The sequence below is a fragment of the Moschus berezovskii genome, chromosome 11 (assembly GCF_049115385.1).
Source record: "Moschus berezovskii isolate FMDL1 chromosome 11, NW_MosBer_1.0, whole genome shotgun sequence".
Taxonomy (NCBI): Eukaryota; Metazoa; Chordata; class Mammalia; order Artiodactyla; family Moschidae; genus Moschus; species Moschus berezovskii.
In genome coordinates, this window is record NC_142470.1 from 44,849,703 (window position 1) to 44,866,752 (window position 17,050).

The 17,050-nt window shown below is 37.0% G+C and overlaps 2 protein-coding genes across 4 annotated transcripts in view; both read left to right on the plus strand.

The window, feature by feature from the left end:
• LOC148776133 (uncharacterized) overlaps positions 1–9,480 on the plus strand; it is a 72,567-nt gene extending 63,087 nt beyond the window's left edge. The window contains exon 5 of the mRNA XM_088841782.1: positions 9,438–9,480. The gene's annotated coding sequence lies outside the window, so the exon portion shown is untranslated. The remainder of the gene's footprint in view (positions 1–9,437) is intronic.
• VPS54 (VPS54 subunit of GARP complex) overlaps positions 1–17,050 on the plus strand; it is a 173,638-nt gene that overhangs the window by 79,154 nt on the left and 77,434 nt on the right. For 2 of the 3 annotated variants that reach the window (XM_055401023.2, XM_088841305.1), the window contains 3 exons: positions 9,885–10,040; positions 12,164–12,405; positions 14,445–14,523. In XM_055401023.2, coding sequence (XP_055256998.2) covers positions 9,905–10,040; positions 12,164–12,405; positions 14,445–14,523 — 457 coding nt within the window. In that variant the 5' untranslated portion in view covers positions 9,885–9,904. Of the gene's footprint in view, positions 1–9,884; positions 10,041–12,163; positions 12,406–14,444; positions 14,524–17,050 lie in introns of those variants that run through there. The other variant, XM_055401028.2, reaches the window with a different exon arrangement.

The window sequence follows — 17,050 nt, forward strand, 5'->3', positions numbered from 1 at the left end:
TCCAGGAGGTTTCCCAGGCAAGAATACTGGAATGAGTTTCCATTTCCTTCTCCAAGGTATCTTCCTGACCAAGGGATTGAACTCGCTTCTCTGGCACTGGCAGACAGATTCTTTACCACTGAATCACCAGGGAAGCCCTCTGAGGGTTAATAACCATTAGAAAAGATTTATAGTGGAGGTAGGTATAAGGCTGAACCTGAACTTTTGCTGTTTAATAATAGCATTGTTCCTCATTAATGAAGCGTCATAGTTAATTTTACCTGTCAATTTGACTGAGCTAAAGGATACCCATATTGATGGCAAAACATTATTTCTAAGTGTGTTTTTGAGGGTGTTCTGGAAGAAACTAGCACTTGATTTAGTGGACTGAGTAACGATACTTACCTTTGCCAGTGTGAGCGGGCATCATCATTATTTAATCCTTTGAAGGCCTGAATAAAACAGAAAGGCAAAGGAAGCTGATTTGTTCTCTCCTCTTGAGCTGGGACGTTTATCTTCTCTGGCCCTCACATGTCTGAGCTCTTGGTTCACGGCCTTTGGACTTGGATATTAATGCCAGTGGCCTCCTGGATTTCAGGCCTTCGACCTCAGACTGAATTATACCTTTGGCTTTTGTGGTTCACTAGTTTGCAGAAATCAGATGGTGGGACTTCTGTTGGTCTCCATATCAGGTTGGTGAGCCAATTCCTTGAATAACTATCTTGTAAATATCCTACTGAGTCTGTTTCTCTGGAGACCCTGACTAATATATACAGAGTAATAAGTTTTCATAGGAAAACATTTGGAAAATTCCAAAAAAGCACAAATGAATAAAAATTTCTTGTAACTTTGTCTTTGGAGGTAACCATTGTTAAAATTGTGGTGTATATCTGTGCATTTTTTTTGGAAATACGTATGCTTATTTTAAATTAGAAAATTAGGATCATACTGACATACTACTTTAAGACCTATTTCCACTTAACAATATATGTTAAACATTTTTATGTCATTCAGTATTTTGCAATTCTATTAGACATTTTTTTAAATTGTAAAAGTATATGTAATATAACATTTACCATCTTAATAATTTTTAGGTGTGCAGTTCAGTAGTGTTAAGTATATTTCACATTGTTGTGGAGCCAATTTCCAGAACTTTTTCATCTTGCAAAACTGAAACATTATAACATATTAAACAACTCCTTATTTTCCCACCCCTGGCCCTTGACAACCACATTCTTTCTGTCTCAGTGAATTTCACTGTTTATATACTTTGTGTAAGTGGAGTCATACAGCATTTATCTTTTTGTGATTGGCTTATTTCACTTTGCATAGTGTTGTCAAGGTTCATCCATGCTATAGCAAACATCAGAATTTCTTTCTTTTTTAAGGCTGAATAATAATAGTATAATATAATTATAATAAAGTATAATAATAGTATATATAATATACTATGTATAGTATATACTAGTGTTTAATACTAGTGTTTATATACTTATATATAAGTATGTATGCTTATATAATTATATATATAATTATAAATAGTATAATGTAATTATAGTATAGTATAATAATACTTGATGAACTGACTTGATGGACATGAGTTTGAGTGAACTCCAGGTGTTGGTGATGGACAGGGTGGCCTGGCATGCTGCAGTCCATGGGGTTGCAAAGAGGAGTCAGACACGACTGAGCAGCTGAACTGAACTGAATAATACTCTATTATGTATATATACCACATTTGCTTATCCATTCATCTGTCAGTGAACACTTGGGTTGCTTCCACCTCTTGGCTGTTATGAATAATGTTGTTACATGAGTATACAAATAACTCCTCAAGATGCTGCTTTCTGTTCTTCTGAGGATATACAGAGAAGTGGAATTGCTGTATCATATGGTAGTTCTGTTTTTACTGTTGAAGGAATTGCCTTGCTGTTTTCTGAAATGGCTGTACCATTTTTCTTCCTACCAGTAGTGCATAAGGCTTCTAGTACCTCCACATCCTTGCCAACACTTTTTGTTGTTGTTTGACTGGTTGGTTTTGTTTTTCTTGGATAGTAACCATCCCAATGGATGTAAAGTTTGCAATCCTATTTTTATTGATAGTGTAATCCATTGGTTGTACTGTAGCTTATTAAATAACCAATTTCTTCTTATTTAGGAGTTTGGTTGTTTCAACTTTTTTGCTTTTAAAAATAATGTTGAGATTATTTTTGTTCATATTTTAGAATGTGTGTATATTTTTCTTAATATATTTAATCTAGAAATGAAATTTGAAATGAACTTTGAAGGGAGAAGAGGCAATGAATAGGTAGAAAGATGGTATGAATAGTCCAGGAAGGCACAGCCTTAACAAAGACAAGGAAGCCTTGATTAGCCTGATGGATTAAAGCGACATTTAGACCACCCTATCTAGAACAGAGATTATCCATGGGTAATAGGAAATAAGGGTAGAAAGGAAGGTAAGCATCAGATTGTGGAATTCCTTAAGTACCAACTTGTAGAGCTTGGCATTTGTTTGGAAAATAATAATTTTAAAGGTTTTTGATCTAAAGTATGACAGAATGAAAACATTCTAGAAGGTTAATCCTGAAGCAGTGTGCAGAATGGTTTAAACTGGAAGCAGAGAGACCAATTAGAGTATGATAGAAGTATGACTTCTATCACAGTATGATAGAAGGTCAGTAGAGGGCAAGCAAGTTTAGATTTTATAAAGTTTATTATATAGGGTATATATAAAGTAGAGTAGTCACTTTTGAAATTTAGAAGGGAAGTAAAATGATTAATTAGTATATCTGTGTTAACCACTTTGGTGAAATGTTTTGTATACATTGAAATGGTAGAGGGGAAAAAAAAGTCTGGCTATTACTTTACCTGTAATAGGCAATTCCAATTCCATAGATAGTTCAGAGTTGGCTGTGAGTGATTTTGTAATATCAATGTTCTCTATAAGCAGCTATTACTTTAATATAGAAGCAAGGGAGATTTTTACATAGTTCCTGGATAATGCATCTGGTAAATGTTTCTCTGTCTCAGCTTCCTTCTCATTCAGCTTTTAAGGAATTCCAGGTTCTATATGTGGTATTACTTCTTCTACAACATTAAAACCTGATTGAAATTTATTGATTTTTCTTCCATATTTGAAGTTGTACAATAATGCCATCTTCAGGACAGATTAACAATTACAAATTTATTGTTTTTCCTTCTCTTTGATACTTATATTTCACATTATTTAATGCTTGAAAAATATGAAAAGTTTCTTACCCCAACTTTTTAGTGTGAAAACTAAAAAACATACAGAAAAGTGAAAGAATAGAACATGTTATAATCATATGTACTTGACTTAGATAAACCATTTTTAACATTGCCATTTTCTGTGTGTAATTTTTACTGAATCGTTTGAAAATAAGTTGTAGGTGACATAGTTCACTCCTGCTACTGTAGTGTTCATGTCCTAAATATAGGACAATTTTCACATAATCTCAGTATCATTAATCCACCTAAAAAAATTAAAAGTAATTCCAAAATCTCATACAACATCCAGTCCACATTCAAAATTCTTCAGTTGTTCCAATAGTGTTCAGTTCAGTTCAGTTCAGTCGCTCAGTCGTGTCCGACTCTCTGCGACCCCATGAATCACAGCACGCCAGGCCTCCCTGTCCATCACCAACTCCCGGAGTTCACTCAAACTCATGTCCACAGAGTCGGTGATGCCATCCAGCCATCTCATCTTTGGTCGTCCCCTTCTCCTCCCGCCCCCAACCCTTCCCAGCATCAGAGTCTTTTCCAGTGAGTCAACTCATCTCATGAGGTGGCCAAAGTATTGGAGTTTCAGCTTTAGCATCAGTCCTTCCAATTAACACCCAGGATTGATCTCCTTTAGAATGGACTGGTTGATAGTGTAGTGTATTAGAGCAAAATTTTTTGAGCCAGCATCCAGTCAGGGCTCACAATTGCCTTTTGTTGTCTTTATTTATTTTAATGTAGAATACTTTCCCACCTTTCAAAAATGACATTGATCTAAGTGTCCAGGCCAGTTTTCTCATAGATTATCTCATATTCTCAGTTTGTTTCCCCATGTTGTTTTAAATCCCAATATCCTATTTCCATCTATTTTCTTAGACTGGAAGGTAGGTCTAGAGCAAAAGTACTTAACCTGCAGTTCACATATTCTTTAGGGTCTGTGAATAGAATTCAGGGAGTCTGAATTTTGGATGGGGAAAAAATTACATCTTTGTTTTAATTCAGTGGTTCTCAACTGGGGTGATTTGTCCTCTCACCTCTCTTTCCCCACAAAGGAATGTTTGGCTGTGTCTGAAGACATTTTAGTTGTCACAACTGAGTGGAAGGCTGCTATTAGAATCAAGTGGATAGAGGCTAGGGATGCATCTAAAGATCCTACAATGTACAGGCGGAGAACCCCCAACATCAAAGAATTATGTAGATCAAAATGTCAGTGTTAATGGTGCCATCGTTGAAAAACCTGCCTTAACTGAATTTTAGCATTTCCTTTAATTGTAAATGTAAGAAACCCTTCACATGGATATTAATGCTACATATAACTTTGTTACCACGTGAAATTTCTCATGTTTTCATATCATATTAAATCGTTGCAAGTATCTCAAAATATTTATGCTCATTTATTGCTTAAGAATTAGATGATGTTGTAGTTTAGTCACTAGGTCATGTCTGACTCTGTGACCCCATGGGCTGTAGCACATCAGGCTCTTCTGTCTTCCACTATCTTCTGGAATTTGCTCAAATTCATATCTGTTAAGTTGATGATGCTATCTAACCATCTCATCCTCTGCTGCCCTATTCTCCTGCGCTTAATGTTTCTCAGCCTCAGGGTCTTTTCCATTGAGTCAGCTCTTCACATCAAGTGGCAAAGTATTGGAGCTGCATCTTCAGCAACAGTCCTTCCAGTGAATAGTCACAATTGAGTTCCCCAGTCAGTCCTAAAGGAATTAGATAGAGTTGCATAATCAAAAAGCAAAAATAAAGGCAGTTCAAGAGGGTGGAGTAGAAGGACATACACTCATTTCCTCCTGTGAGAGAGCACCAAAATCGCAACTAGCTATTGAAAAACCATCAACAAGAAGATGCTGGATCCTATTTAAAAAAGATGTCCCACATCCAAAGACCCAGTAAAAAAAATAAAAAAACAGAAAAAAAACCCCCAAATTATACTGTATTATAATTTAAAAAGATAATTTGATAGCTATATTTAAGTGTAGTTTTTAATCTTATGTATTTTATGCATTGTAAACATTATTCTGCTAGGGTTTTCGGCACCAGAGTGCCGAAGGAATCCACAGAACAGAGAAGTTGACCCTCAGTCTAGAGGGTTGATTAGATTGGGTTAAACATTTTTGGTGAAAGTGCTTCATAGGTAATGATATTTATCTCATATTGTCATTTCATGAATCCCATAATATCAAGTTGTCTTACTATTATGAATGATGCTAAGTTTGATGACTTGGTTAATTAAGGTGGTGACAGCCAGATTTTTCCATTTTAGAGATAAATTTTCCCCTTTGCATTGCAAGATAATCTGTAAGGTGATATTAATTCTTAGGTATTAGGTGAATTTTCTGGTTTTGAGCAGCCTTTCACCTAATAGCTTCAGCATACATTGATGATTTTTACATTGGGGTTTACAAAATGTTGATTTTTTGTTTCAGTCATTTCTTCACACTTACTGGCATTCCTCTGTAAAGAAGAGATTTCCTTTACCTACCCCACTTCACCCCTCTTCCTCATTCCTCTTCCTCCAAGTATCATGATAGATTCATTTTTTGTTAGTTCAATATGTTACACTCAGTTAGGGTTGTTTGTTTTTTTTAGCGTGCTCAACTTGTCATAAATGTGACCAGTGGGAGCCCCTTTAACTTGGTCCTTGGTCCTTTTGATAAATCCTACTGGTCTTAGAGGATTTCCTTGCTTTCTGACACAAGATCAACTTGTTCTTTCTATGCTCCAGGTTTGGAGTCAACTATTTCTTTAAAGAGTCATTGTTTCTTTATACGGAATGGTATTCAGAAACCAGGGTCTGAGCAGTTGGTGTGCTCACTGCTTCTGGAGTGACACTGCCTCTAGCCCTTTTTAATAGAACATCTTAACTAAACTTTTAGCATAAAAAGATATTTTGAACTACAGGAAAGAAAATCAAATGTTTCTGACGTATTCATCCTTCCAGTTTCTTGCTTTTGAAATGAATGAATCTGTTTATTCCTTTCTTTATCAGCCCAGACATATGCTTTTATCTGTTCACTCAAGGATTATTGGTAATTGTCTAATGTTTCTCTCTTCTGATCTGTCCTACATATCTCCCATTTCATTCTTCTGTAGAATATTTATATACTGCCTATGTGACAGGAACTATATTAGGCATGTAGAATACATAGGGAAATGGAAACATCAAGAAGTTCACAGTCTAATAGGAAAGATCTATATGAAAACCAAAATTTCAGTATGATTGGTGCAAAATAGAAATGCATAAACAGTGACTAAGTGTAAGAAATCAAGGCTTCAATAGAAGATATTTGAATATGGTATTGATGTGGTTATGAGAAGATTACCATGTGAAGAAGGGTAGATCTATTTATAGATTCTCATTGTTGGTGACCACTGGTTAAGTGCCTAGTTTGCATCTAGGTGGCAGTTACAAGTGCAAGTGTTATTAATAGAAATCAGGAGTTGCCTGCATTTAGTGCTGAGAGCTTTCCTTTTCCCTGTATTCTGTGGCTTTTGTTTGTTTTTCTGAATAGGCTATTCTTTGCTTACACTAAAACTATTACCATGATGCCTCATCATTTCTGTTCTTTAGCCTTTCAGTGAAAGATTATTTCTTTGAAAGATTATTCTTTTGAAATTGTGTGGTTTATGGCAAGCCACTCCAGTATTCTTGCCTAGAAAATCCCATGGATGGAGGAGCCTGGTAGGCTGCAGTCTGTGGGGTCGCTAGGGGTCGGACACGACTGAGAGACTTTACTTTCACTTTTCACTTTCACACATTGGAGAAGGAAATGGCAACCCACACCAGTGTTCTTGCCTGGAGAATCCCAGGGATGGGGGAGCCTGGTGGACTTCCGTCTATGGGGTCACACAGAGTCGGACACGACTGAAGTGACTTAGCAGGTTTACTGTATTTGTGTAGGTTTACTGTATTTGTTTATACATCCATGCTTTTTGAATAAGTCCAGTGTGTTTTATTACCAATGATTGCACTTATTAAATGTCTGTATCATACTTGTTATGTGGTTATTAATACAAAGTTTGGTTCTTATTGTGTCTTAATAAAAACAGGGTGGTGAGAGGATTTGAGAGATGGTTAGAAATTGGGACTCACTCATGTAGGTAGTACTCTAATTTTACATAATCTCTTTATAGCTAAAGATTGTCCCTCTTTTCATAGGAATTAGGAAGGATGTAGGGAAAAAAAATCCAGAAACTTGTATATGTTAACCAATTCAAAAACTTTAAGGAGTAAATAAGATATCTTTATTTCTCCACCCAGAAGTGAGAAGTAACTTACAGGAGCCTAGAAATTTTTTTTTGTCCCCATCTTCCCAAGTATTTCTAGATTCCTAAGTTGGCAATTAGACTTTATTTTCACTGTAAAAACAACGTGATGGTAAATAGAATACATTGAAATGGTAATGTGCTGTTGTTGGAATCAATGTTTAATTTATCTGACATCAAGCAATGGGTGTTTGACATAAATACATTTTCCATATATTTGTAGCCTACATCTTTAAGTGTCAGAGCATGTTTCTTTTAGCCGTTTTATTTGTTGAAAGTAACAAAAATATTAAGCAGACTTAATGTTACATTTACAGTTGTCTTTACCAAACACTTAATGTACAGGATTCTGTGTTATCACTGTTTCCTATCTTTTGGATATTTCTTTTCTCTTAAACATACAAATGCTTTTATACAGAAGTAGCTGTATACTTAATGTTCTGTTCAGTTCAGTCACTCAGTCCTGTCTGACTCTTTGCGAGCCCATGGACTGCAGCACACCAGACTTCCCTGTCCATCACCAATTCCCGGAACCTACTCAAACTCATGTCCATTGCCTTGGTGATGCCATCCAACCATCTCATCCTTTGTCATCCCCTTTTCCTCCCGCCTTCAGTCTTTCCCAGCATTAGGGTCTTTTCCAGTGAGTCAGTTCTTCGCATCAGGTAGCGAAAGTTTTGGAGTTTCAGCTTCAGCATCAGTCCTTCCAGTGAATATTCAGGACTGATTTCCTTTAGGATTGACTGGTTGGATCTCCTTGTAAAAGGGCATAAATGCATTGGGCCAGTGGTGCCTTTCAAATCAAGACCCTGATTAATTTTCCCAGATGTTTTCATCATTGTACTCTTTTCCCCCTAAACTTCTAATAGCTTCTGTAGTCTGGCCATACTGTCCTTGTGTGTGTGTGTAAATATGGTGTACTTGTCAGTACTTTTGGTAGCATTTTTGTCAGCAAACATTTCTCTCTAGCCAAGTCAGTTTCCATACAGTCTTATGATTATTTCATGTCTCTCAACCTTTGTTCACGCTGTTTTTGCTTTCTGTTCAGGAATTTTGAGGAAATTATTTATCTCTGTTCTTTTCTTAGCAGCTTGTTTTTACTAGTCTTAGTGAATAGTATAATTGAATGTGTTTCCTTTGTGTTAGCAGGACTGAAACAGGTATCCTGGGAAGTCTGGGATATGTAATTTTAAACTTACTATCAAACTACAGAGGAGTTAGAGTAGATAACTTTTTTGTCACCAGTCTTACCCTTATATCTTTGCTTCTTATATCTTACTCTTATTTTTCTATTCACCACATTTCCTAAATTGGCTTTGCAAAAAAGTTGATAAACCACATGTATCTTTGTAAACTACCTAGTCCTTCTGGGCCTTGCTATACTTATCTCTAGTACTGGGGAACTTAGACAAGGTGATATCTTAAGTGCCTTTTCAAATAAAGACTTCTATTTATGTTCATTTATTTATTCCTTCATTAAAAATATTTATTGAATGCCTAGTGTTTGCTTGATATGGTCAGCAATGTAAGAGTTTCTACTGTCTGATAATAAAATAATACATATTCTTCATTATCCAGGTTATGTATTGCTTCGTTTGTAAAGTCTTATCTGACATTGTAGCCTTTATTATGTTGTCTTGCCCACAAATTCTTTCTGTATTTGTTAAAAAGTGTAAACATAGATTAACTTGTGTTTTGTTTAGGGATTTGATTATTTTGATTAACTAATATAATTGTGAGTACCTTGAAAAATGATAGTTCTTTTATAAATACTTAGTATAGTGACTGTCACATAGTAATTGTAATCATAATGATAACTGACATTTGTAAACACTAACTTTGAGGTAGGCATTGTTTTAAGTGCTTTACATACATGTGTTCCTTTAATTCTTACAAAATGTTTATGAGATAAATGCATTTCATCTCCATTTTTACAGATGAAGTAAAGCATACAAAGGTTAAATAAATTTCCTCAAGGTTATATTGCTGGTAAGTGAAGCTGGGATATGCGCTCAGTCAGATTTCAGAATTCCATACATTTACCCATTTTGCTGTAGTGCTGAATTATATATTTGTTGAATGAATGGACTGTTTTCAATTTTAATATGTATTGGTTACAGTTTTGGTATCTAGTTTCACTTTGGATAAAAGGCTAAGGATATCACACTTTGAGGAGAATACTTTTTAAACAAGGACCAGTAACTTTCTTAGCAAACTGAATATAGTGAATGACTCCCACAATTAATAGTATTCAAATTATGTGCTTACACCTTGATGGATTTTAAATAGTCTGTTTTTGAAAGAAAATTTATGACATGCATTATACTTTTAGGTGAATTATGATTTGTATTGTGTCTTGATTATTATTTGTTGCTCATTTTCAGTTGAGTGGTGATTTTATGCAATGGCTTCAAGCCACAGTTCTTCACCAGTGCCTCAAGGAAGCAGCAGTGATGTTTTCTTTAAAAAAGAGGTAGACCCGACAAAACACATTCGACCTGTGCAGTCACTGCCAGATGTGTGTCCCAAGGAACCCACAGGTAATGCTCTTTTTTTTTTAAGGAATTTTATTGAGAATTTGTTTTACCTTTAAATAAATAGTTAGATTCCATATACTTAAAAGAGTAAATGTGAAAAGTAGGATGACATATAATTTGGAAATACATTGATTGGGAAATTGGAATATAGTTGTTTTTATATGTTTCCATAAAAGAAGTCACTTAGAGAAATTGAAAAAAAAAATTGAAGACGAGGGTACAGATCAAAAGCTCTTCAGTTAAACATAGTACAGTCAGTCATCATTATTTGCAGAGTCTACATTTGCAAATTTACCTAATTGCTAAAACTTAGTTGTAACCCTCAAATCACTGTTTGTGGCACTTTCGTGGTCATTTGCAGACGTGCACAAAGGAGTGAAAAGTTTGAATTGCCTGATGTACACGTTCCCACCTGAAATTGAACAAAGCAGCACTCTGCCTTCTTTCAGCTTTTAAGCTGTAAACACATGTCCCTTTTGTGGTCTGTTTAGTGCCATACTTTTTTGTACTTTTGCTCATGATTTTGCTGTTCAAAATATTTTCCAAACATAGCACTTAAGTGCTTTCTAGTGTTTCTAAGTACAGGAAGACTACATGAGGGAAATATGTTGTGTAAGCTTTATTCAGGTATGAGTTATAGTGGTATTAGCCATGAGTACAGTGTTAAAGACTGAACAATATTTGTTAAATAAGGTGTCTTTAAACAGAAACACACACAAAATAAGATTATATGTTGATTGGATGATGAAAGTTCCAGAGATTTATAGGAGCATAACCCAGTATTATGCATAACCTTATGGAGAAGTGAAGAGGAACTAAAGAGCCTCTTGATGAACATGAAAGAGGAGAGTGAAAAAGTTGGCTTAAAGCTCAACATTCAGAAAACTAAGATCATGGCATCTGGTCCCATCACTTCATGACAAATAGATGGGGAAACAGTGGAAACAGTGGCAGACTTTATTTTGGGGGGCTCCAAAATCATTGCAGATGGTGACTCCAGCCATGAAATTAAAAGACACTTACTCCTTGGAAGGAAAGTTCTGACCAACCTAGAAAGCATATTAAAAAGCAGAGACATTACTTTGCCAACCAAGGTCCATCTAGTCAAGGCTATGGTTTTTCCCGTGGTCGTGTATGGATGTGAGAGTTGGACTATAAAGAGAGCTGAGCGCTGAAGAATTGATGCTTTTGAACTGTGGTGCTGGAGAAGACTCTTGAGAGTCCCTTGTACTGCAAGGAGATCCAACCAGTCCATCCTAAAGGAAGTCAGTCCTGAATATTCATTGGAAGGACTGATGTTGAAGCTGAAACTCCAATACTTGGCCACCTGATGCGAAGTGCTGACTCATTGGAAAAGACCCCGATGCTGGGAAAGATTGAAGGCGAGAGGAGAAGGGGACGATAGAGGATGAGATGGTTGGATGGCATCACTGACTCAATGGACATTAGTTTGAGTAGACTCTGGGAGTTGGTGATGGACAGGGAGGCCTGGTGTGCCGCAGTCCATGGGGTCACAAGGAGTCGGACATGACTGAATGACTGAACTGAACTGAACCGTGTATTTCCCATGTGGGCAAAGGTTCACTATTTGCTTATTACGTGTTCTAGTGACTTTATAGAACAAACCGAGTAACGAGAACCAACTGCATGTTTTTCTTTCCTGTGTGGTTAATGTTACAGCAGCATTTCAGTTATCTAATTATAAGCTAAAAAAAGGATATTGGAACCAGGTCTGCCATAAAACAATAGAAAAATATGCCTACCCATGAAAAAATCTGGAGTAATAAAGAATAGAAGATATACAATAGAATGTAGAAGAGTTTTGATGTTGAAAAAAAGTTTTTATTTTGAAAAAAGATAAATTTCCTTAATTGTACATTAAAGAAAGAGATTAATGAAAGACTTTCTTCACCCCACTGTTCAATTATAACCCTCAAATTTTGTATATCCTTTATCTTGTACATATTTTTCCTCACCTTTGGCAGGTGATATTGAAAGCTGAAGGTTAAGACAATTGCTATAGAAGGGAGAGTTTACTTGCTTATATAATCTGAACATCTTTTTTTCTAGAATGTACTTTCAAACATAAAACTTACTTACAGAGTTCTCTTGTTTACTTTTTGCAGGTGATTCAAATAGTTTATGTGTTGTCCCATCTCTAGTTACAGATCAACATAGATGGACTATATATCATTCCAAAGTAAATCTCCCAGCAGCATTAAATGATCCTAGATTAGCAAAAAGAGAATCTGACTTCTTCACAAAAACATGGGGATTGGACTTTGTGGACACTGAAGTCATACCTTCATTCTACCTCCCACAGATCAGCAAGGAACATTTTACAGTATATCAACAGGAAATCTCTCAGGTAATAATCTAAAATTGAAGTAATAGGTCAAAAGTGAAACGTTCCTTGTTTGATTTATTCTGACAGGTGTGAGGTAGTATCTCACTGTGGTTTTAATTTGCTTTTCCCTGATGATTACTGCTGGTGAACATCTTTTTGTGTGTCTGTTGACCATTTGTATGTCTTTTTCACATGGCCTTTGTGGGGTTGTGACTCAGGCAGTGGCTTGGGCCTACTGGAAGGGTGGGGCTGAGTCCCCGTGTGGCTGTTTGCTCAGCCTGGGGTGGGCTCAGGGCTGGGTTCCCAGTGCTAATAGACTAGAGGGAGGATTCCAAAACGGTGTTTACCAGCACTGGTGTCATTGCAGTACAGCATGCTCCTGAGATGTCTGCTCCCATTATCTCCATTCCCTGGAAGCATCTCAGTTGCTTCCTGCCTCTTCCAAGTTTATCCAGTGAGTTTCGAGCAAGCCCCTTTCAGATAGCTGTTTATGGCTAGGTCTCAGAGCATATGAGATTTTGTGCACAGCCTTTCAGAGCAGAGTCTCTGTTTCCTAGAGCTCTCCAGCTCTCCTGAATATAAGATCCTCTAGTTTTTAAAGTCATACATTCTGGAAGCTCATCTTCCCTGTGCAGGACCCTGGACTGGGGAACCTGAAATGGGGCTCAGGCCCCTTGCTCCTTGGGGAGGACCTGTGTGATTCTGATATTTCTCCCATTTGTGGGTCCCTGACCTATAGGTACGGGTCATACTTTCACCTCTCCTACCTGTGTTGTTGTGGTTTCTTTTCTATGTCTTTAATTGTGAAAAATCTTTTCTGCTATTCTCCAGGTTCTCATTGATAGTTACTCTGTAAATAATTGTAATTGTGGTGTGTCTGTGGGAGGAGGTGAGTTCAGATTCTTCTTACTTCACCATCTTGGCCACCTCCACTAGTGGTTTTAAATGGTAAATTTTATGTTATGTACATTTCACCACAGAAGAAATGGGCAAGGGATCTGAACAGGCATTTCACCAAAGAAGAGATGCAGATGGCTAGTAAGCATATGAAAAGTTGTCCAGCATCATATGTCAGTCGGGAACTGCAAATTAAAATGAGGGGCCACTACCTGTCTTTTAGAATGATGAAAATCCAAAAAGCTTTCAAGACCAAAAACCGGCACGGATGTGACTAATAGGAACTCTTTATTCATTGTACATAGGAATGCAAAATGGTACAGCCACTTTGGAAGATAGTTCTAGAATATTGCCATCAGAATTCTGAATATTATTAACCTAGCATTATTTTTCCTTACCACATTGCACTTTCCCATATGTCCTATGTATGATATTTGAAAAGATAACAGTGTTGTTAGTGGTCATCTAATCTGAAATCACAGTGGAGTTTCTTTCTGACTTTTTTTTGGACTCAGAGGAGGTATTAACTAATAATCTGTCTTTTTATTTTGGGTATATAGGTTTTAAATTTTTCTTCCTTATTTTAAAAAAGTTGTTAAAAAAATACTTGGCTGTGTTGGGTCTTCGTTGGGGCATTTGGGATCTTCCTTTGCAGTACATGGACACTTCAGGGAGGCACGTAGGCTTGAGCTTCTCTTTAGTTGTGGGTGGGTGCCAGATTGTGGGGGTTTCAGTAATTGTAGCTCACAGGCTTAGGTGCTCCAAGGCATATGGAATCTTAGTTCCTCCACAGGGATTGAACCCATGTCCCCTGAGTTAGAAGGCAGATTCTTAACCATTGGGCCACCAGGGAAGTCCCCCCATTGATTTCTGTTATAAAAATAAGGGTTTTTTAAATTGACTTTTCCACTTCATTCCAAATTTATAGAGATTTTGCTGCAACTATATAAAATGGGTAAGTATATAGACATTCATACATCTAAGTTATATTTGGTTTATTAAGCATACTTATTACTTGTATTTAAGTTCAAGAGGCTAGTGATTTCATATTAGAAACTTTTAGAACTTACTTGGTATATTCTGATATTCTGTTAAATATTTTAATGCTTTGGATACTCATATTGCCACATAGCATTGATAATATTTATTTGTCTTTTTAATAGAGAGAAAAGATTCATGAGAGATGCAAGAATATTTGTCCCCCTAAAGATACCTTTGACAGAACTCTCTTACATACTCATGGTAAGAATATGTGCTGTTTGTAGCATAACATAAATATTAATGAACAGAATCTTAATTTGGGAAAAGATTCATGAGAGATGCAAGAATATTTGTCCCCCTAAAGATACCTTTGACAGAACTCTCTTACATACTCATGGTAAGAATATGTGCTGTTTGTAGCATAACATAAATATTAATGAACAGAATCTTAATTTGGGGACCTTGTTACCTGTAATATCTAATTTTTATTTCTAGTGAAATTTCTATAGCCTACAATCATAATCTTTTGTAAAACTGTTAAAAAGAAAAATCATGGATCTGATGGTAGTGTTATCCTTCAGTTCAACAAATAGTTATTTAATATTCAGGTGCTTTGTACTTTGCTTGTTGCCTAAAAATACATGAATAAGAAATAGTTCCTATCCTCACGAAGCTGATGGTCTCCTGAACAAGGTTAAACAAACCAATTGCAGCACTGTATATTGAGCAATAAGTTCAGCATGGTAATATTGTAAAGAGTTCCTAACTTAGGTTTATGAAAACTCCTAGTTAATGAGGATTGTCTGTGTTTTAAACTATCAAGAAATATTTATGTGGAAAAAGGCATTCCAGGAAAGGAAACAGTTTATGCAAAGTCATAGAGTCAAAGGGAAATTAGCATGTTCTAGACCTGCAAGAACTTAGTATACTGGCTCTACTGGGAACCAGAAATGAGCTGAAGAAGTAGGTAGGAGTCAGATCATGAAGAGCCTTGTATATCATGCTAAGGAATTTTTCTTTTCTAAAAGTAGTGTAGAGCTCCAAAATATTTTAAACCGGACATGTTCAGAATTATGATTATTCATTTCACTGTAAAAACAGTTGTGGATAGTAAATTTATAGACTATGATAAAACTGGAGGCAAGAATACAGTTGAAGGCTATTACCATAATACAACTGAGGAATCATGTGTCCCTAATAGCAGTTATAGTGAAGATGGAGAGGAAATTAGATCTTTAAGATATGCCTCAGAAATGGGGACACAAGTTTTGGTTGTCAGTCGTTCGTTAGTAATGGAGTAGGATGGTTAAAGGATGATTCCCAGATTTTGTACTTGGACAGCTGGCTAGGTGAGAGGTACAGTTTGGTGAGAGAGGTAATATTGGAGAGGAGGAATTCTGGAGGAGATGGAGGGTGGTTTAATTGAAGTTTTGCAGAGAAGAAGTCTGATATTTAACCCAAAGTTCAGGAAAGAGATCTAGGCTGGCGATACCAAGTATGATAGATGTTATCATAGACCACGTGCTGGCCAATAGCATGGTAGTTGAATCCAAGGACCTAGGTGGGATCATCTAGGAAGATGTGAGTAGTAAGGAGAAAAGAACTAATGATAGAACGCTAGAAAGGTGTCAGTCACATTTAAATGGCAGTAGAAAATGAGGTACTTGGAGACTAAAAAGTAGTAGTCAGAGAGTAGGAGAGTCAACCAAGAGACAGTTGCACCTTAGAAATAAAAGGTAGCTAGAATTTCAAAGAAATGTGAATGATTAGTCCACAGTGTCAGAATACTTCAGGGATAGAGCAAGTTGGTACACTGAGAAGTCTCTATGGATTTGACAGTTTGGGAGATCTTAGGGAGAACATTTAGACTGAAGTAGTGGCTACAGACGGAGAAGGCAATGGCAAGCCACTCCAGTACTCTTGCCTAGAAAATCCCATGGATGGAGGAGCCTGGTAGGCTGCAGTCTGTGGGGTCGCTAAGGGTCGGACACGACTGAGCAACTTCACTTTCACTTTTCACTTTCACACATTGGAGAAGGAAATGGCAACCCACTCCGGTGTTCTTGCCTGGAGAATCCCAGGGATGGGGGAGCCTGGTGGGCTTCCGTCTATGGGGTCACACAGAGTCGGACACGACTGAAGTGACTTAGCAGCAGCAGTGGCTACAGAAACATCAATACTGTGTGCTGCTGCTGCTAAGTCACTTCAGTCGTGTCCGACTCTGTGCGACCCCATAGACGGCAGCCCACCAGGCTCCGCCGTCCCTAGGATTCTCCAGGCAAGAACACTGGAGTGGGCTGCCATTTCCTTCTCCAACTGTGTGCTAGGGAGCAAGTATAAAAGTAAGAAGTGGAGACTGCCAGTATGAATGTGACTTGAAGATCTGAGATGTAAAGTTTTGACTGAGGGAACAGAATCCCTCTAGCTTGTTTCTCCTAGTAGTTGTGGTGAAAGTGAAGTCGCTCAGTCGTGTCCGACTTTTTGCAACCCCATGGACCATAGCCTACCAGGCTTCTCCGTCCATAGGATTTTCCAGACAAGAGTACTGGAGTGGGTTGCCATTAGTTGTGGTAGAAGGATGTTTTTGCAAGGCCAGGATTAGATGAGGCAAGAGAGATAGTTGCATAATCCTGATAGTGAGTGCTTCCTGAAATTTTGTACTTGAGATTCTCCTTTGCCTTAGTCTACTCTAGGTCCTGGGTTTTATCTTTCTTCATCATCATCTTTTTTTTTTTTTTTGATGGAAGAGAACTAAGCATGTTTGTATGCCAAGACAAAAGGGCTTCTA